The 22,293-nt window shown below is 40.6% G+C and overlaps 1 protein-coding gene across 1 annotated transcript; it reads left to right on the top strand.

Annotated features, from left to right (window-relative positions):
* Positions 1–13,169: 13,169 nt before the first annotated feature.
* Positions 13,170–16,820, top strand: TWISTNB (TWIST neighbor). The gene is made up of 4 exons (XM_014937667.1): positions 13,170–13,408; positions 13,585–13,726; positions 14,992–15,200; positions 16,348–16,820. The coding sequence occupies exons 1-4, from the start codon at positions 13,191–13,193 to the stop codon at positions 16,748–16,750; spliced, it is 972 nt and encodes a 323-aa protein (XP_014793153.1). The 5' UTR covers positions 13,170–13,190; the 3' UTR covers positions 16,751–16,820.
* The last annotated feature ends 5,473 nt before the right edge of the window (positions 16,821–22,293 follow it).

The following is a 22,293-nucleotide window of genomic DNA, read 5'->3' on the forward strand; positions in this document are numbered from 1 at the left end:
CCCCCTGACACTGTAGGTTTGCATCTCCTCCAGCTGGGAAGGGCATCAAAGCCCTGGCTCACTCTTCTGGCCACTGCATAAAATAAGGGCTTTTCATCTATCTCCATTCGAAAAAAAAGACTACAAATGTCTTGGGGGGAGAAGACAGCTGTTACCATCCACAGATTTTACAAGTACTCTCATCACACACCACAGACTAGGGCCTTCAAGACCGGTTGTGCTTAGAGGTTGGCTCCCAGCAAGGTTTGGGATGGAGCTGGAGAAGGAACCTTATGAAGTGGGGCAGGTCAGCCCAGTGCATCGTGCTGAGCTTCAGGCAGCACAGAACAGCTCATACTGAGTTTTGTCCCAGGATTAAAATGGAATTTATGAATTGGTGCCTGAATCCCTCTCAATCCCATTTTAGCTGTTTGAGTCTTTCATAGGATGTGATCCTTTTTGTGGGACAGTGCCCTTGCTCCCTTGGCAGTCACTAACAGGGCCAACTGAATGAACCAAACATCTAATTTTAACTTTAACTACTAGGCAGCACGTCTTACAGACACATGTACACACATCTCAACATAAATACAGAGTTAGGCTTACAGAAATGGTATAGGAAACCACCATTTAGATAATCATAATTTTAAAAGAAAAATTTATTGTGTTTCCAGAGTGTCAGCTGTTTGAGAAACTCTTTTATGGCAACAGCAAAAAGAAGAGTTTTAACAGCAGTAATATATGGCTTCTTATCTCTGCCAGAAAGACGTTCCAGTGTGCTCTGCCTCACCAGTTCAACAGGACTATTATACCCTTTAGCTGCTTATTAACCTAACCAGTAGTGACAAATAAAAAATAAAAAAGGAAATCACACACCAGGAGCTTCTTACTAATCTCAAATAATGCCATAATAATAGTAGCCAGCCCCAAGAGGAATGCTTTTTAGTTGATAGAATACTCAAACAGCTAAGCTGCATGTTTAACTGATGTATTTCAGGAAATCAGATCATTTTCTTTCAGCATATTTGCGTTCCTTTGTTGATAAGAGTACTCACAAGTATCACAAATAGCTGGAGATATTTACAATAAGTTAATTTAATTACAGAAAACAAAAGTAAATACTCTTAAAGCCATGCAAAACACACTAATATAGATGTTTACAAAGTATAAATAATGGATAATGTCTATGTAGTAAGTGCAAATTATTCTAATTGTACAATTCAATCAAGCTGTCTGTAGATTCAAATTCCTCCTTAAAATGTATATGTATTCTTTAAATTCTTTCACTATTAGCTCACTAAGCTCCAAATATAAACTTATATAAATACACTTAGCATTTCAGCTTCCCACTCACGTCTCTCATCTTTCACGTATATCTAATACACAAAAATGCATGCAATGAAGAAATATCCTGTGAGAGGTTACACTGATTTCAATAAAAGCTCTCATTTACATGTCTTACAAGGCTTGTAAGAATATATAAGGGGAATACAGGATCTATATATTATATGCTTGCTCAGCATTAAGCACAAGTAAGTTAAAATGACTGCTGTGTGCCCAGCTGTCATAAGAATATATAAGGGGAATACGGGATCTATATATTATATGCAAGCTCAGCATTAAGCACAAGTAGTTAAAATGACTGCTGTGTGCCCAGCTGTCCTGGTGTAGACTCTTCTCCTCCAAATTTCTGTGGGGAGACTGCAGAGTGTTGGACGAGTCCAGAAGACTGGTTCACTGGCAAGACAATAATTTAAACTCCTAATTCAAATTGGTACTGGATTGCCCTTTTTGTCAAAGGCCAGCCTAGCCTGGGCAGCTACGTTGCCTGTGGACTCCACCTAAGACTCCAGCCCTTGCCAACCCTTTGGTGTGGGTTTATCTGCCAGCACAAGTGGTTTCACTGAAGTCCATTTTCAGAGCAAAGCGATCTGTGTGCCTAATTGTTGAAGAGCTGAGATTTAAAATGTTGTCCAGCCGGAGGCTGGCAATGTGATATTTCCGAATTTCTTTCAGCACCTGATCACCAGCAAATATCAGCAATGTCAAAATACTGAGCAGTGCTGAGAGTTGCAATTGAAGGGTCACGTTATTTTTGGAGCACGAGTGCTTTGGGAAGGCCTATCTCAATTTGCAAAGTACACTGATGTAATACCCTGCTGTTGTGCTGAGTAAACACGTTAGTTACGCTTTGCCTCATCCACCACATACTACGCAATCCGAAATATCTGCTGAGCAGCAGTACAACAAACGTCACTAATTAAATGTCAGTGAACCAACAGTAACCATAGAGTGGCATCTAGGACATTTATTTCCTGATTCAAGTTGAGATGAATTCTGCAGAACTCAGCAACTGCCGTGTCGCAATTTTTGGTGAAAGGTGGTTGCTATTTTACGGAAAACCACCACAGTGGCATTACTGTTTAACATCTGTTTAACTGAACAATGGCATCCTGTTGAACATCTTAATTTATGATCTGGATGATGGGGTGCTCTGTAACTACAGCAAGTTTGCAGATAACACAAGAGGAGGAGGAATCGCTGATGTGTCAGGGGGTTGTGCTGCCATCCAGAAGTCTGGAGAAATGGGTTGATGGAACCTCATGAAGTTCAACAGAGAGAAGTGCAAAGTCATGCATCTGTGGAGAAATAATCCCATGCTCCAGTACATGCTGGGGGCCACCCAGCTGGAAAGCAGCTTGGCAGAAAATGACCTGGTGGTCCTGGTGGACACCATGTCGAACATGAGTCAGCAATATGACCTTGCTGCAAAGGTGGCAAATGGTTTCCTTGGCTACAGCAGATAACATGTTGCCAGCAGGTTGAGGGAGATGATCCTTCCCTTCTACTCACAACTGGTGAGACCACACCTGGAATACAGCTAACAACCACCAGGGTCTCTGGAGAAGTCTCTGTCCATGAAAAATTGACACAATGGAGCTATGGCCTCTATTTGTCCCAAGAGCAGGAGAAGTATATTAATGTGTATCCTATACTGTCTCAGCTTGCAACTAGAGAGCACTTTCTAAGCACTCCCTGAGGCATCTAGAATGCTTCTGCTGATGTCTGCCTTGTAAATGGATAAATGTAGATGTATAAATAGTGTCTCAGACCACAGGACAGATTGAGGGCTGCTGCAGGGCACAGTTCTATCTGCTCTGCTTTCCTCAGCTTTTATGAGTATGAACTCTGATTTAAAAGACTGCCATGGCCCTGTTTGTGTTACTGCCAAATACTTATTTTTCTGTAATGAAGCTGTCATTTAATCTAGACTCATAGAATAATTTAAGTCAGATGGGACCTTCGGAGGCCATCTGGTCCAAAGCATTTTTTTAGTATTTCAAAGAACAGAGATCCCACAGCTTCTCCACGCAACCTGTTCTAGTGTGTGATCACCCTGACTGTAAAGAAACCTTTCCTTGTATCTAGTACAAATTTTCCCTGCTACAAAATGCACCCATTACATCTCACTCTTTCACTGTGCACTTCCAGGAAGTCTATGGGTCCATCTTCTCCATAGCTAAACATTAGGTTGTTGAAGAGAGCCCATTAATTTCCCCCTTGGCCTTCTCTTCTCCAGACCAAACAAGCCCAACTCTCTCAGCCTCTCCATTATATAGCCACTGTACTATCATTTCTCTGCATCAAATATGGAACAGCTGTGTATGTCCTTTACTCATTGAAGATATTACTAATATTTCATTAACCATATTTACTGACGATGCAAACCTGGCTAGGTGGGACTCAGCTGTCTCTGTCTTACTAGCCAGAGTGCTCAAAGATTGCTACCATGTTAATCCCCTGTAGTAGGGGCAGAAACCGTTTCAAAAGGCCCCATGCAGAACATACTGAAATCAAAAGTAAAAACTCAGTCTTGGCTTTAAGTCAAGACACTTCAGTTCTCAGAGCCTTTACATCTCTTTTCACTAGAAAACAGACAAAGAGTTCTCTCCATTCAGAGTCAAGTTGGTATTTTAGAATAGGTCCAATAAACACTTGAAAAGAGTTCCACTGCATTATGCAAAAACGAGAACTAGAGACAAAGTAGGTTACTCTCAGGACCAGGCTGGATGGGGCTCTGAGCAACCTGGTCTAGTGGGAGGTGTCACTGTCCATGGCAGGGGGTGGGAACTCAATAATCTTTAAGGTCCCTGCCAACCTGAACCATTCTATGATTCTAGTACTCACATTCAGAACATATGTACTCTCATAACGTATTCTTAAGTCTTCAGGTCCTTCTGTAGATTTCTAAGGCCCAAAGAGAAGCAGATCCACTGCATTATAATATTTTATTGTTCTGTATGACGCTAATAATTACACCACTTTTCCAAGTTGCCATTGTTTCATGATGATGCCATTCATATTTCTTGTCTTTTGTGTGTTTTAAAATGACATGAATAATTGCTGGCTATATGCATTAATATGGGTCAGCTCAAGAGGTCCACCTCTAGAGCAAAGGAGAGCACAGAGGGCATTACACCCTCCCTCCATCACACACAAGTGACTTCTTCTCCAGCTGCTTGGTGGGTAAGAAGTGCCTGTGCTGTGTGTGATCTGGTACTGGCAGAGCTGGCAGGATACTGCACGTTGGGCAGGAGTGGAAACACAGAGCACCACATGGTCCAGATGGCAACCAAGGGCTACACTTCTATCATACACACACCTTTGCCTTGGAGAATGGGTGTGACATTGAGGGCCACACTGAGACACCTCCCCAACGGAGCAAGCACGTCGCACTGGTCTTTACTCAGACCAATTCCTTTGGCTTCAGTAGAAATTTGCTTGCGTGAAGACTAACACGTGTCTTGGGATTTGACTATTGCATCTCATTTGCTTCCAGGAAGATGGTGATGGTAAAAATAACGATGAGAACCTTGTGATTAATGTCACATTTAAATTTACATAAAGGACAACGTTGCACTTCAGAAATTTCTCATGCTCTTAAGGGATTTGGGTAAGTGAAAAGAGAATTTGAAATGAGAGCAGCATTGTGTCCACGCTGCATTTATTTTTTTACTACTTTCACCAGTCTAGGGAACACTAAAACTGTACTTTTGTCATGACTCTCACAGAAGAATCCCTGATTCTCATGTTTTGTTTTGCTTTGGTTGTTGGGTGGCTGGCTGTTTGTTGTGGTTTTTGTTTTGATTTTTTTTTTTTCCACTATAACCATGACTTATGTTATCTTGGGATTTTTGCATGTGGGTGGATGGAAGTGATGGTAAGCAGTTGAAGCAGTTCAATGAGAACCCTGTGAGCTGCCAAACTAAACCATGAACTCAGCAGGAAGTTAAGAGAGAACAGAAATTCTCTCTTTAAACTCGGACAACCTGGCAATGGCCTAAAAATTGTCCTAGGTCTGTTCTTAAGCCCTATCATTCAGAGATATCATTCAGGCATGAAGCAATACCTAGGACTGAATCACTTAGAGGTGAGGGACACTCAAATAGCTTTCAAGATAAGAGCTACTATATGCACAGCACATTGGAGATTATCTAAATTACTACAGGTGCATTTGCTTCAGCACCTAGAGCTGCTCTGCTCAGTTCAAAATGGTGACATCAAGATCTTCAGTATCCACCCAGAATAATGACTACTATCCTTTATTTGCCTGAAGGTAGATAATGCTGCTATTGATAGTCAAAGGCTCAGCTCTTCTAAGAAAATCAATGACAGTACAGATTTTCTGAAGTTGTATACACTGCCTAAGAAGGGCAGCAGAAAAATAATAAATCTGGAATTGTTTTACACTGATGACTTTTTTTTAATGCTCACCTTCAAGCAGAGATTGAGGAAGAATTTCTTCATAATTTAGGCAGATCTTTATATATCATTCAAAATAATTAAGAGATTATCTTTCAGTTAGCAAAGGATATTGCTTGAACAGGAAACCAAGTATTTTGGGAGAATACACAGAATAAACAGCCAAATGTTATGATGCTTACTCAGCCTCTTTGTTTTACAATATGAGAACAGGATTCAACAGAATTCCCATCAGATTTGAGGTATTTTTTCTCATTCTTGTAGGCTGGAAATACGAGAATAACTTCTTCAATGATATTATAACAAGTCCATATTTGATCCAAAACAAAACCATATAGTCACAAACCAAAAACTAGTCACAGTTTTGAACCTCAAAAAAGACTTGTCTCCCATTTCCATCCCACTTGGGGTAAAGACTTCATTTTTCAGTCTTTCAATAGAAAACCATATACCTCTAACTGCAGAAGAAAATGCAGGCAAAAGAAAGCAGAATAATATGTTAGCATAAATACAAGTGATAATCTACCTGTTAAAGTCTGCAGATGAACAAAAAAAACCCAAATATCCACATAACTGAATTCCTTGCTTTTGATTTTAACACTTCTTAAGTGTCAACCCTCCTGAAACTCACTTGCAAAAATCAGACTGCAGGACTGGGGCTTTAGTTTGAAATCATCACAGCGGATAAAATCAAATATCTTTTGTTCAAATGGGTGGTTACTTTGGATCTCTCTTAAATGGCAAATTCCTCAGACTGGGGACCTGGTCTCCAGGCCAGAAGGATTAACAGTTTTCCATTTAAAAAAAAAAATGGTAAGACATGCAAAATTTGGAATAGCCCTGTAAGTTAAAAATTTCTGTGCTTCAGCAAACACTGTATAATTTCTAGAGTTTTGTCTGAGGAAGGGTATAGGTCTAAATGTCTGAATGTTCTTCATGTCATTATAAATGTCTTCACAATTCTTTACATGATTTAACAGGATATGGACACAAAAAAGACAGAGAACTAGTATTATTTTGTTTTCTGTAGTATCTTGATGAAGTACAGGAGTCATAAAGCAGGACGACAAAAAGACATTTTCAACTCTTAAAATTAATAACAGCTGGCTTTTCTGGAGGCAATCCCATGTGGATCCTTAATTCCTATCTTTCCTTACAATATTAAAAGAGCTGGAGTAAAGGGTTGCTTGAAGTTTCGTAGAGTATGAACAGCAAAATAAGACAGATTGTTAAGAGACACCTCATTTACCCCATTTACAACCTGTGCATTCATCTCATTTGTTAGCACAATTTGTCAGAATTTATATTTATAATGCTGTGGATAGGCCTTACTGCTCTTTACGTTGGCACAGGCTGTTTCCCTCCCTGGTTTCTGTGGCAACATCACCTCTTGTATACATGGGAAAAGTCACATTCTCACATAATTTGCTGTACTTTCAGCCAGTATCTGAACACACTTCACCCACTCCCTGGAAACATGGAGGAGAGACTCGGCATCAGACCAACAGCCAGATCTCTACAGGTCATGATGTCTCTATCATTGAATCTATGCCTTCAAACACCAGCAAAGCTGGAGAGACGCACCACAGCCACAGAACCAGCCATCCTATGGCAGCTTCTCTCTTTTCCACAGATGTAAGGCCAAGGAGCTACTTGGCCTCAGTTCTTTCAGTAATATATTTATAGATAAAATGGTTTATCTCCTGAAGAGTTATTCACAGTGTTGGCAATACCGATGGCCAGCTGTATCAGCCATTTCCTGGAAGGCAGCAAACTACTTGGAGAATCAAGGGCCCAAAGGCAAATCTAGCCAGTCTTTCTAGGAGATGTCTATCCCAGACATCGTTGTGCTGGTCTTGGCTGGGATAGACTTAATTTTCTTCATAGTAGTTGATATGGGGCTACATTTTGGATTTCTGCTGGAAACAGTGTTGATAATACAGGGATATTTTCATTATTGCTGAGCAGGGCTTACACAGAGTCAAAGCCTTTTGCTGCTTCTCACCCCACCCCACTAGTGAGCAGGCTGGGGGTGCACAAGGAGTTGGCTGGGGACACAGCTGGGACAGCTGACCCCAACTGATGAAAGGGATATTCCATACCATGTGACGCCATGCTCAGCAATAAAAAATTGGGGGAAGAAGAAGGAAGGGGGAGGATGCTCAGAGTTACAACATTTGTCCTCCCAAGTAACCCTTCCGTGTGAGGGAGCCCTGCTCTCCTGGAGATGGCTGAACATCCGCCTGCCCATGGGAAACAATGAATTAATTCCATGTTTTGCTTTGATTGTGTGCATGGCTTTGACTTTACCCACAAAACTGTCTTTATCTCAGCCCACGGGTTTTTCACTTTTACCCTTTTGCTTCTCTCCCCCATCCCCCCGGGCAGAGTGAGAGAGTGGTGCAGTGGTGCTTAGTTGCCAGCTGGGGCTAAACCACAATAATCGTAAATGTCACTACAAATCAAGACAAATTATTAGCTGCAAAAAATTAACATAATCACTTATGTGATGTCTTATCCCATTTCTTCCTCTTAATGTTTCTTTAAGTAATTTCCTAGCTATTAAAGGCTGACCTACACATCACAGTCTGCACATGCACTTTAAATTTTCAGCCTGCCGTGCAGTTACTATCCTTCTCTTGGATGATGGCACTTTCCAGTATCAAGGCTTTAGTGTGCCATCTGCTGGATTTTCAGCAGTATTTGGTACATTTTCATTATGTATAAACCCAATAATACAGAGATGCCTGACATACTGACAGCAGAATCTACCTTCTTTGGTCAATGGCTTTCTTAGAGAAAAACCAGTATTCACCTTATCTTTCCGTACTTGCTCAAATTAGATTTTTGCCTGGGAATAATAACTTAATTCCTCTCATATTTCCAGACAAATGAGTTTTTACTACTCTAACTATTGCAACTTTACCAAATCCCTTAACATCGATCAATCTTGTGTGTAATTGAACGGTGGCTCTCTCAAAAACACTTTAGAAAAACAGCCTAACAGAATCCCACATTTAGGGCCACATGTTGAGAACCTGTATGTAATTTCTATGCTTAATTCTCACTGGCCAAACATCCTAGGATTTGTATCTATTTGGGATGAGGGTCAAAGATACTGAAGCAAACCTATTACCATACAATACAACTTCAAACAGAACTGAGAGTTGGAGTACTGACTCTTCATTCTCAGTACCAGAGCAACATTTGTAATTAAAAATACTGTAGGTTTTTATGATATCATCTGAAAATTGTAGCTAAAATATTTGAAAAAAAATAATCTGAGCAGGAGTTTTCTACTGCATCCACCCTTTCTTTGTAACTGTGATCTTCATTTCTCTTTTTTTATAGAGCACGAGTTGTGTGATGAGGAACCTGGAATGGATTCAATTTCAAAATACTCTAAGTCTTGGGAGCACATGGCCCTAAGAGGGGGTGTATCTTCTACTCCAGCAAAGTACCACGGGCGCTCTTCCACTTTGCACGAGATGCAGTCCCTTCCATGGCAGCTTACATTTCCAGGATTTTAATCCTGGATGGAGGCTGCCCTCCGAATGAATGAACTGCAGCTGCCACAAAAGAGCATGAATGGGCGGTTGGACGAGGCTTCTACCCAACTCACGATGTCAACTCAGAAACCTGGATTGAAGATGGCAATGACCATATGGGAATAAAAGCAAAGATCAGCTGAGAGGTGCTGGATATGTGGCTGTTAATGAGTCTTCTGACTGGAGTCTGGCCTTCTTTCCATAAAGAGAAAACAAGACAAACACAAGATAAAACAGAAAGGAAAAGAACAGCAGTGATTGAAAATGCAGCTTTTGTTTTTGGTCCCGATTGTTACTGGCAACCTGACCACTAGAGAAAAACAGGCTCAGCAGAGTTTTATCAGCCACTGTGAGACTTGGCTAACGTACCAATGCTGGGCTGTTTTAGACATTGATTTTAGCTGCCTCTTTGGACACAGTTCTCACTGCAGCCAGTGCTGCTAAAAGGTCAGCTGAGACAGACTGCTTTTAAACTGAAAGCTAACATCGAGAAGTGAAAAGAAGATCTACAACTAGGGAAGAAAAAAGAAGACTAGAAATGGATGTGGGGATATCAAGATTTGAATGTTAGGGTCCAGGTGGTTTTAAGAACTAAACTGTGGCAGTTGGATTGACATCCCTCTCTTGCGTCAAGACACCTTTTACAATCAGGGAATGAAAGCCCAAGTCATACGGTGGGTCTGAAGTCTCTAGGAGACTGCAAGACCATGCTGCTTTTGGTCCAGACAGGCTGTGTTGCATCAGCAAGCAGTGTGACCCAGCTGGTGTGGACTCACAGAGAAAAAAACCCTAGTGCTGGGACCAGATATCTTCATGAAAAGAGTTTCAAGAGGGCTATTTTGAATCAGCCTGACCCCATACACTTAGTGACCATTAGGATTTAAATTTCATTCTCCAGGTTACTTTAGGCTGAAAGAAGATCTGGAAGACCCGAGAGCACTTTGCAATGAAAACCAAGGCACAGTAGCAGGAATAAACGGAGATTCAATTAGAAAGTGCAGACCTGATCTCAACTAAAATACCTACACGTGACCACAGCACCATCTGCCTGCTTCCAGGCCTAGTTGATTTAGTTTATGAGTGGAGTTTTCTTGGCTTCCAGGCCAAGCGACAGAGTGGATGCTAAAACACAACTCTCTTTGAAGACCATTGGCCTTGTCCACATCGTTCAGATGTAGCCCAGTCCTCTGTAGACCCCATACAGAATCTCTCGGTTTCAAGATGTTATTATTTTGCTGTAGGTTTTCAGTTTACAGTGCCTGACACAAAGCAAAAAAAAATTTTGCAGCCTGCCAGAGTAAGACTTTGCTTGGGCTGCCTGAGAGGGCATGTGCTGCGTGCTCCAGGGTACAGCCCGCAAGTGTAAGGAGTTTTCTGGGGACAGAAGTCCGCAGGGATAACCCCGGATTCCTACAGGAGCAGAGGGAGGAAACCCTTCTGGCACCAACTCATCCAACCTGCCTACAGGGGGAAAGACAGAAGCCCACATTTTCATTCAAGCCGCCTTTACATCTTGTTCAGAGTTATTATTTAAGGAACAGAGTTAGTTTTTTATTATCCTGGATAAAGTTGAGTGTAACCCTTTGTGCATCGTATGTTCTCACTGCAAACTAAATCCACTCATAAATAAGAGTTATAAAATGTATACTTCATTTAGAAATAGAAGTGGATGCAGTTGTTGTACGAGGTCTTTAACCAAGATTGAAAGCACATTGCAAGGATTAAATATGATCTGAAGAGATGAAATAAAAAATACAGATATTTTTTCCAAAAAGCTGAGAGTATACAGAATACAATTAATTTCAACAGACATAAAATACCTTGGAGGATTAAAACCACAAGAGAATACAGATTACAGTAGTTCTAGACATTTTTAATTTTGCAAGTTCAGTCTGACATCTGAAAGCCATTTTTATGTCAGTTCTTTCACACTAATCCAACTTAGCTTGAGTAAAGTACCGCAAATTATACTGTTTGGTTTACGTGTGAAAACTAACAATGTCCTGTCTTCACAGCGCGTTCAGGCAAAGAATATCTATAAAAATATAGTACTTTCAAAGGCTTTTGCATCACTTAACATTTTATAGGGAGTTCAAGGATTTCTGTCATCTGATGTAAGGCTTGTTTTTATAGAACAGTGTTTCTGAAGCCTCCACAATGTAAAGAAATGTTAACACTTTTAATAAGATTGATATATCAAAAAATTATTTTTGTAACTCCCCACGTGGATTCAATCAGTTTGACAGTGTACATTTACCAAAACAAGCCGATATGAGATTTAAATCAAAGAAAGAATACTTTTTCAATATTTTGCACCAGTTCGGTTAAATCAGGTTAAAATTAATTCTTAAGGCAACACTGTGCAACTCTGTGCTTATATAAAGCCTGACTGACTTTTCTGGGCAAAGTCTTCACTCATCAGCCATTAAGTTACATTTTTTACAGCAGGAAAACAAGCTTTTTTCTTATTATTCATGTGTCTCACTTCTTAGATCCCAGAATTACAGAAAGATATGGGGTTGGAAGGGATCTCTGGAGATCATCCAGTCCAACCCCCTGCCAGAGCAGGTCCACCTAGAGCAGGTTGCACAGGAACGTGTCCAGGTGGGTTTGGAATGTCTCCAGAGAAGGAGACTCCACCACCTCCCTGGGCAGCCTCTTCCAGGGCTCTGCCACCCTCAAAGTTCCTCCCCGTGTTTAGATGGAAATAAATCATTGGAGTGTACAGTTCACCTGCATCCCTTTTGATGACTTTTGTTAAGTTTTCTCTTTTTTCTCCTTCTTTTAGTATGTGGTTAATAAGCGTTACGAAATTGCTCGTTATATGCACAAATTAGACCTAGGCCCTAGCAACAGAAAACGGACTCCGCATCCTGGGACTGTTTAGTATGAGGAAGAGGAGGCTGAGGGGAGACCTCATCACTCTACAACTACGTGAAAGGACACTGTAGAGAGGTTGGTGCTGGTCTCTTCTCACAGGTAATTAGTGACAGAACGAGAGGGAATGGCTTCAAGCTCCAACAGGGTGGGTTTAGATTGAACATTAGGAAAAAATTTTTCACGGAAAGAGTGACAGGGCATTGGAACAGGCTGCCCAGGGCGGTGGTGGAGTCACCATCCCTGGCTGTGTTTAAGGGCCGTTTAGATGCAGTGCTAAGGGACATGGTGTAGGGGAAGTCTTTGTAGAGTAGGGTAGATGGTTGGACTCGATGATCCCAAGGGTCTCTTCCAACCTAGACGATTCTATGATTCTTAGAACTGCCATATATGAAGAAGAGCATTTAAGGTAATTTCATGTCGTGTCTTTTGTCTGAATCATCGTATGTTCAACTCAAATTTACAATGACATTGTAACACAGTCTTACATCTCCAGTACCAAACATCTGACTTTGGTTTATGGAGTAACTGAACCCCCGTGCGGGATAGGGGGGGAAGGGGCCGGTTCTTGGATGCAAAGTCGTTTGAAAAAAGAGTAAGTGATGCCGATCTCGGAGGTATACTCTGAAGAGGCGGTAAATGTTGCGCCATGGGCCGCACAGACGGGCTGTGGAGACAAACCCCTCCTTCCAGGTGCAGCCAGCGGCCGCCCCACCGGCCCGGGGCTGTGGCGCAGGCGGCCGGCAGGAGCCTGGAAGGTCGCGACCCCGGACACCCACAAGCCCCGGGGTCCTCTGACACCGAAACAACCGGCGCGGTGTTTCGGGGCGGCTTCCCCGCCTCCCCCGGGCCCGCCGCCTGCCCGGGACCCGACACGACCAGGCCGCACAGCAGGCCCTACACCCCCGTCCCCGGCGCTCGGAAGTGCGTCACTTCCCGCGGCCGGGATCCCGTCACTCCGCGCTCCTGACGTCATCACAACGCGCCGCGGCGTGCGCGGTGGCCGCTTCCGCCCGTGGCAGCATGGCGGTGCCCGGGGACCCGCCGCCGCTCCCCCCGGCGCTGCCCGCCGCCGCCGTCCCTTCCTTCGCCGTGGCCCGCGGGCTGGTGGGGCGGCGTTACTCCTGCCTGGTGGTGGCGCCTCACCGGCGGCACGTCGCCCTGGCGCCGCGCTACCTGGGCCGCAAGCGCACCGGCATCCGCGCCCAGCTGGACGCCGAGCTCCTGCGCTACTCGGAAAGGTGCGGACGGGGACGGGGACGGGGGGATCGGCTCTGGGGAGGCGTCGGCCCGTCCCGGGGCTCCGCGCCGCCGCCTGGGCCCGCCGCACCCCCCTCCCGGCCCGGTGGTGGTTGTCTCGGGCCTAAGAGCTAACGGTGTCCTCCCCCCCCCTCATCCGCCCTCCCTCCCCTTCCAGCCTCCAGGGTGTGCCGGTGGCCTACGACAACATCAAGGTGGTGGGCGAGCTCGGGGACATTTACGACGACCAAGGGTTCATCCACCTGAACATCGAGGCGGACTTCGTCATCTTCAGCCCCAAAAAAGGGAAAAAGCTGGTGGTAGGTAGTTGGTGTTGACGTTGACCTGCTTTGGCAAGGGGGGTTGGAGGAGATGATCTCCAGAGGTCCCTTCCAACCCCATGTAATTCTGTATCAAGTATACAGTATACAAATCTGTATTCTGTATAAAAATCTGTATCTGTGTTTTTTTTAATTAAGTGATCCTAGCTTGGCTTGTCTCTGTCATCAGCACGGTCTGGCATTTAGGTGGAGTGTTTAGTTTAGTTTATATTAGTTTAAATGTTTTAGTTTTTATTAGTAGTTTATTCACTTATGAGTAGTTTACAGTAGTTTATTAGCAGTTTGTAGTAATAGTTTTTATTTTCATCTATCTGTACTATCTGTCCCTGTATTTGTTAGATTAAATATTAAATAAATTTTGGCCCATAAGGTTTATCTGTTATTAAATACCATGTCATGATTTTGTATATCATTTATACCAATGCTTCTTTCTGAAGACCAGATAATTCTCAAATAGGTGTGTTTGTTCTTATTTAACAGTGGCAGGAATGTTTAGGATGCTCTCAGGAGTTTATTTCCTTCAAGTACAAGAGCCAGTAGATGAGGTTGAAGCCCACCTTTCAGTAAAACAGGATGTGTGGCTCACAGAACAACTTTAAGCTTGTTGACACCCTTGCTTCAGTACTTGTTGGAAAAATAAGCTTAGAGTTAGCTTCCATGCATTGTTGGGCCATACCCTTCACAGTGTAACCTGTGTCTTTCTAATTGTGATTGAGAAATTAATGTGTCCTCATGCTAGAAAGAGAATGGAAAAACCTTCACTGTCTTTCATTCAGGCTTTCATTCAGCCTTGGGGAAAACAAAGGTGAATAACGTTTGATAATGTGTCATCTCTATCTTTAGCTGCTAAGTAGTGCTGTTCCACCTTGAAGGCAGTTTTAGGCAAGTAAATCAGACTTAAATAAGGCTTTAAAGCAAAGTTGATGGCTGTCATTGGAGGAAAGAGTTACCTGTTCTATTCAGGTACTCACTGTGGCCAAATCCCCTGTTTTGACTTTATTTCACTTGCCAATACAGGTTCATTTCTATTTTGGGAGGAATTGTATGGAGAGTATGTAGGAACAGCCTTGATTTTAGTGAAGAAGAGTTAGCTTGTTTGCTAGATAAACTGAGTTTGTAACTTGTGCAAACTTTTGTGCCACTTTTTGAAAAGTGTCCATATAGGAAACTAAATGTATACCATGTATGCGTTTAAAGGGGTGATCTTTACTGTAGCTTCGTGTGACATTCTTTTTCTTTTTTAGGGTATAATTAATAAAGTGGCCCCCAGTCATATTGGCTGTCTGATACATGGATGCTTCAATGCTTCGATCCCGAAACCTGAACAGATGTCAATTGTACAGTGGCAGGAGCTGGGGTTAAAAATAGGGGATGAACTGAAATTTCAAGTGTTGCACTTGGATTCTGACGCAGCTGGGGTGTTCTTCATTCGAGGAGGACTCACTAAGAGCAGGTATTGTGCCCTACTAGAGAATATTTTTAACTGTTTTGATGGCTTTGTTACAAGTTAAATCATTTGAATTAACATCTTAGTCTTTAAGCTTTCATATTTTTACACATGCCCACGTCTATATATCGCCTGTGTTATCTTAAACTAAACTTTGTAGTGTTAAGGACTTGCATGGAAGTTTTCTCTGGAAAAATAAAATTAGATATTTTTTTTGAGCTTTAAAAATCTTGAGTGTGCTGAGCTATGAACTCCTGATTGCTTAAATAATAATATATTCCAAACAGCACTCCCAAATGTTTATGTGTTTATGAACGTGCATAGGGTTTTGAAGTGAAAACACTCCAGTTCCTGAACACAATGTTTACAATAGTGTTTAGATACACAAACGCACACTGTACTACTACTGACAGAATCATAACATTTTTTGTTTGGTTTTTCTTTTTTTAATCTGGAAGGATGTTCTGGATTGTTTCAGTGAACTTACAATGAAACGTAATGATTTTGTCCTCAGTGCCTCTGGGGACATCTCCTCCTCCATGGTTTTTAACTGCATTCTTTCCATATTTGTCTTCCTGGATATTTTCTCCAGTGCTCTGGGTTGCAAGGTACCTGCTGGATTTTTTAATTTTTATTGGGGCTTTTTTTTTCTTTTTGACTTTTCTGGCATCACCTTTATTTTAACTATAGACTTAAGCAAGCCGTTTGCTTGGTAAGACCCACAGTGTGTCTCATGTGTGGTTGAACAGGCCGTTGGCTGTGCATGTTTCTGAATAATTTTAAAAAAGCTTTACTACACAATGTGTAACTGAATTTATGGATGAAGAAGTACAAGAAAAAAGGAAATATCAAAATGGGCTATACAGCATTTTAGGGGAGAAATTTAGGCAAAGATTTGGAAGAGAATATTGATTGAATATATTCAATATTGATTGAAGCTAGTCATGTAATAGAAATTGCCATCAAAGTATTAAGCTGGCTTTTTGATTTTAACTACAGGATCATGTTCTCCATTTGTTGTGGTTTTTTTTAGCAAATGCTTACCTTTTATTTACTTGCTGTAAATGCTGTGTTTTAGCAAATTCTGACATTTCACTGGGTGAGGTGCACTTAGATGTCTCTACTTCTGCTTATTTTGTATATTTCTTTACAGCATGCGGCCCAAACAGCCTGTGACAGTTACTGACAGTACAAATGGAGATGAAATTCAAAAGCTTGACCACCAAGAAAATGGCTTGAACGACTCTGGGGGGCTCAATGTCACAGGGGAGCCTCTAGGTGAGACGGATAACGCTGGAATGGAAAATGCAGAAGAGCAAACTGTTGATGCTGTTAATGGTTTATGTGATGATAAAAGCAAGAAGAAGAAGAAGAAGAAAAAGGATAAGCAAGAAGAACAGGAACATGTACTGCCTAACAGTGACTCCAGTGGTTACCAAAGTGACCATAAAAAGTCAAAGAAAAAGAAAAGAAAGCATTGTGAGGAAGGCGAAGAAATGGAACTATCTCAGCTGTCCCAAGAACCCAAAGCTAAAAAGAAAAGGGACAAAGTCTGAAGTGCCTTTCCTGAATAAGATTTCAGACGGTTTTGCTATGCTTCCAATAAAATCCTGTTTTCAAAATGTATGTGTATATTTCTTTACTGAACAATCTGCTCTGCTGGGTGAGGTGATGTTTGTGTGCATATGTGCACCAGCAGCTCTACAGGTGGGTGTTTTTGAAGAAGTGACAGAAGAAATGGGATAGAAGCAATATCTGCCTGTTTTATTTACTGGAAAATAAGGCACAGAAGAACAGTGGCATGTAATTACAGCAACACGTGCATCACCTCTGTCTGCTTCCTGGTTCCACGCATTAACCAGTAGCAAGACCAGTGGCCTTTGCTACTCTAATTCCATCTTTGCTGCTCAGTGTCTGGATTTTATAAGAGTAGATGAGGCTTACGTTTGGGGTTCTGGGAAATTCAGTGAAATTCAGCCCCTCAATTCCCAGGGGGCTGAGATATTTTTTTTTTAATTATAGTAAGGGGCCATGAGTGCTGTGAATGAGGCTCTGACTTAAAGGTTAAGCAAACTCTAGCGTCTTGGGTGTTTCAAAACACCTTTTGTGGTACTCAAGGAAGAACAGTATGATCAATTGATCCAGAGAAGCAGGGAAGATGGGAGAAGATTAATGTAATCTGGCGTAATGAAGTACCACTGAGATACAGACGCATAAAGCAGTTGGTTGGCTCTCCCCCTCATTATTTTTTTTTTTATTTTTTAATAAACTTATGTAGGGGGAAGACGTTGGGTGGGTAGGTATGGAGGATATAGGATGGCATATTGTTGATGGCTATGGGAAGAGGAAGATGGAAACATTTGCTATTGCAGATGAACCAAAGACTGTAAGAGTCACATGACTTTATCTTTTAGTCCTTAATAATTGTTATAGCTCACTTTCCCTTTTAGGGAAGGGAAACCCATCTCCAGCAGACCCACTGTCAGTGACTGCAGCATGAGCCAAGCCCCAACAGTCATAGAACCAGCCTGTGGCATCATGAGTTTTGTCCAATGTTCAGCATTTCATCAGCGTGGAGAGAAGGGAGACCTTCCGAGGGGAAGAGATGAAGTTGAAACTAATGACTCAAGTAACATAAAGAGTATAAATGCTTTTCAGCACTTTGAATGCACTTTACCATTCTCTTACGGAAAAAGGATGCCTGCTGTAATTTCACAAACTATGCAAACTGGAGTTTTGGTGGCATTAAGCAGATTTTCTGAGACCCTAATGTAACCTGTCTCAGTTATGGGCCTTATTTAAAGGCAGGGGGGTTTTGCTACACAAGTATGACCAGGACCCTCTTGTATAATTTTTTAAAAATTTTCTTTCTTGGCTTACAACAGAAGAGAGCAATTAAAAAATAAATTAAGTGCAGGAACTGCATGATTTCTGAGCAAGATGTTGCTCCAATGTTGCAAATATTGTTACATTAAATGTAATATGTTACATTAAACTCTTGCTAGGTTAATATGCAAAATAGCAATTGTGCTACAAAATAAAATTTTAGATTCCATTGCCTGACAATTGTAGGAAGCAGTTGCTGGTTTGCTGCTGTTTTGTGTCTTTGGAAGGGGAAAAGTGAAGAAAAGGCTTGAAGAAAAGTGCTTTTCACAGTTGGAGCTGGTATTGGCAGCCTCACAGCTGCGCTGTTGATGTTGCTGTAGTCACTGTTTCAGCATTAGCTAAATATGGCAAGAAAACTTGGATTTTCAATAGTGAATTGTTACTCTATTCATGATTTTAAATCACTTCTCTCTGTTTTTTCCCCTTTAAAAAAAAAAAAAAAAGATTTTCCAATGCTTCAAATTGACAAAGGAAAGAAGCTGAACTTGACACTTCGCATAAAAGTTTCTATGAAGTTTAATTATTATAGATGTTTAGCTTTTTGTGTTCCTCTGGACTACAAATGAAGAGTTGTATTGAATTTTGAGTTGAGCTGAGATTTTTGAGTATAGAGAACAAACATTTGTAAAGCTTCCAGTGACTTCATATTTGTTTGCATGGCCCTTATGTTTCTTATTTTTATTTTTTTTTATTTTCATTCTAGTATAACTAATTTCTGTCACATAACAAAGAGAAGGCTAGGAAATAAAATTGTATTTTGTCCTATAACTATATTGATAGTTACACCAATGTAACTATCAGGTGATCCAGAGAAAATATATGCTCTTCTTTTCCCTAGTGTTTTAAAATTGTTGACAACAAAGTAAATATTCACTTCTGTCTGTGGTTGATAATCTTTTGCCTGTATTGTGAAAACTGTAGTTCCAACTTAACCAGCTATAAGTTTCTAAAGCAGGAACTGCTTCTTTGTAGAATTATAAATATTTCGATTCTGCAAACATACTTCTCAGTGTATTGTGCGCCTTTGGCAGAAGAGCAAGTGCTCTTAGAAGGAAGTATTTTTAGCCCTCATTAAAACAATTGTCTTGTACTCTCTGAAGCTTGAAATGATCTGCAGCATTAACTTTTGCTCTTTGTCTTTTCCTCGCTTTGCTTAGAAACAAATTCTTTGCTTTTGACTTGGCAGATTTCTCCTGCTTAAAATATGCAGCCCAAACCGCCCAGAGGACGAGCTCTAGGGAAAGGATTTTTTTCAAAGGGCCTAAGTAAGTTAGCTGCCTTTTGGAAACCATGAGCCTTGATCAAATCTGCCTCTGAATAAAGAGTTTGCCTTTGGAAGAATCCCAACTTTTGATAGCCCTCAGACAGTGTAGACCTTTGCTGTAAGAAGCACGGGGGTAGTTGCGTAGCCAAACTGTTGGAGTTGTATTTTTTTTCCATATATCTATGAAGAGCTTATGTGATCTGATGCTCTCAGGATTATTAGGGTTGGCTATGAAAGGACTGAAATAGTTTCATTCTAACAAGGCATCTATTTTTCTTACCCTAATGTTGATTCTATTCTGCTATTTAGCTTTCAAAAACTCTTCAGCATCCATTAGCCTTAGTCTGTTTATAGGGAGAAGATACTTTGTCTTCTGCATTCATGTGAACAAAAATACGGTTCTGAAAATCAAGTTTCTCAATTTTCCACCATTGTCAGTTTTTACAGACACAGTTTTATGATTTTTCTGTCCTTCATCATGACTTCACACGTAACTAAGTTAGAACAGGGTTAAGTTCAGATGTAAGTCTTGTAGCAAGCCATTCAATTGACCTGATTCAATTAGAGCCGACTGCCCCAGGTAAAGATGGGTAAGAAAAATGAGCTTTAGTTTTCTCACTTTACCTATCCTCCATTCTGTAAATATTATGATGTTGAATGTGAGGACAAGCTGTTGCAAATAACTTTTTATCTTCCTATTAATTAAGTACAGCAACTGTCCTTTCTGCAAAGGCTGTTTTCTCATTTTATGAACAACTCTTTGAGATAGAAGAGTAATTACTGTATTTGTGAGACAGGCAATCAAATTTCTGAATTACATTTGAAAGAAAAGGTAGTTGAAAGATGTTAATGAACTGGATGGAATTTAAATACCATCAATAAGACAGATCTCTTTCATGAAGAAATAAAAAAAACCTATATCATTAATTTTTAGCTGAATAGTAGCTGTAGATATAAAGAGGAAAAGTAGACTGAATATCTCTGCAATGTCTCTGAGAGTCCTCAATAAGCTTGAGGTAAGTTTCAGTCTTAAACACTTTCAGGTTGCGATACAGCGAGGCACTTCAACGTCACCAGCAAGGGACCATTGGTACCAGCAGCACTTCTTCATATCATAAAGGTTGTGTGAAAATTTGGTATAGGATTCTTTCTCTCAGCATTTTTCTATCTAACGATTCTAATTCTATAATGATAAATGTAAAAAGGAAAGATTCCTATATTTTAATTTTCTGTAGCACTTTTATTTTGGTGGTGACGCTTTTTTCTTACCACTGAAAAAAAGCTATTCTTTAAATAATATTTCTAGTGGTTAGGAAAACTTGAGTACAGAATATTCTGATACTTCAGGATTTTTTGGGGTGTTTTTCTTTTTAATGATTGCAGTTACTTATGGTTAGAATTTTGTTTCTTTACTGGACCACACTTTGGAAAATTGTCTAAGGCAATTCAATGAATTGTGTAGAAAACCAACTAGGAGAGAGGGAATTAACAAAAAAAAATAATAAAAAAAAAAAAAAAGAGAAAAAAATATTTGGGAATCTCTTCATAAACCCAGAGTACAAAGGGTAAAATTTCAGTTTAAGGAAATTTTTGAAACCCCACAATCTTCGTAAGAACAGCAGGAAACCCACAGACTTCTCTTAAAAGAAATTTCTCTCTCCACCAGAATGTTTTCAGTCAATTCAAAATGCTTCTCTATTTTTTGGAAGTGTGACATAACGTATTAAAAATGTGTAAATAGTCAATTCAATTCAAGAAGAATTCTGTTCCAAGTATCCAAGTTACATTGTTAAATAAGGAACCAAAAGGGTTTTTTTTACTCCCAATTCATATTCTGGTGAAATTGCTTTAATTTTTTTTTTTTTTTTAAATGTGTCAGAACATGATTCCAAGAAAACTGCTCTGATCCACTATGAATTTATACTTTATATGCCAAATCAACGCAGGACTTGGCAGGAGGGTTCTGCCAGTTCTCACCCTATGCCACACGGTGGAGTATTGCTTTTTCTGTCAGGCTTTTCCACCACATCTGTCATCTAAAGAACTCAAAACTTCTGTGAACTTGTATTTGATGAGAGGAAGTTTCTGGTAAGTGTTTTAACTTCAGAGCATTGCTTTCTATTAGTGCTGTGCTACTGGAGCAATTACAAAGTCCCTTGTCAAAAACACAAAAGGTTCTGAATGACAAAGGACACTTCTGCACTTTGTTGTACTTTTTGACTGCTGCTGTTCCAGCCTTGGACTACGTTCATAATGCCTCTTTTAAATTAATAAAGTCAGTGAGAGCCAGCAGATTTATTTCATTCCTTCCGTTGTGACAAAGCAGGGTACTTCTGTGTTACAGTCGACTGTAAAGAAAACTTGTTTATTCAGATGAAAAATGAACTAATATGTAAAGCTGCCTTTTTTTTTTTTTTTAATCTAAATAATATTTTAGCAGGATGAAGTACAATACAGCCACAACAGAGAGGGCTAGTGAGCTAATTGAAATAAGACTGGAAGAGACAAACAGAACTTGTATGTGCTCTGTATTTCAGCATGAAAACCTTTGTATATACACTGGTTGCTGTGACCACATTAGTTTAGTTTAGTTTCTAGTTTTCATATATCTGAAAGTGCAGTTAATACATACATTCATCCAGTTTTTCACTGTTCATATTTCAGATCCTTTCCATAATTTGGTTGTATATGGAAAGAGGTTTATGTGGCCATGCTGTGAATACAAGCTCGTGCAAATGCTGTGATGTGTAGGTGCACTTGTTTGTACTTCCTTAGCAAAATTTTTAGTTATTGGGCAGTTTGCAGCCTACTTAACTGAAATACTGAATTCCTATAGGTTGCACGGAAACAAGTCATTGGGCAGGGGAGAGAAATTATATTGGTTCCCTTGTTGAGGAAAAAACGAGCCAAGTTCAGCTGTGGTGAGCCCTAACCCTTCTGTGGACTCCA

Source organism: Calidris pugnax, unplaced genomic scaffold (genome assembly GCF_001431845.1).
Source record: "Calidris pugnax isolate Ruff unplaced genomic scaffold, ASM143184v1 scaffold11, whole genome shotgun sequence".
In the NCBI taxonomy this organism is placed as follows: domain Eukaryota; kingdom Metazoa; phylum Chordata; class Aves; order Charadriiformes; family Scolopacidae; genus Calidris; species Calidris pugnax.

Bases quoted from the DNA above. Each gene is read 5' to 3' on its own strand.
- TWISTNB (XM_014937667.1), top strand. From the start codon at position 13,191: ATGGCGGTGCCCGGGGACCCGCCGCCGCTCCCCCCGGCGCTGCCCGCC. The intron at 13,727-14,991 runs GTAGGTAGTTGG...TTTCTTTTTTAG, and splicing joins AAAAAGGGAAAAAGCTGGTG to GGTATAATTAATAAAGTGGC. The intron at 15,201-16,347 runs GTATTGTGCCCT...ATTTCTTTACAG, and splicing joins GGAGGACTCACTAAGAGCAG to CATGCGGCCCAAACAGCCTG.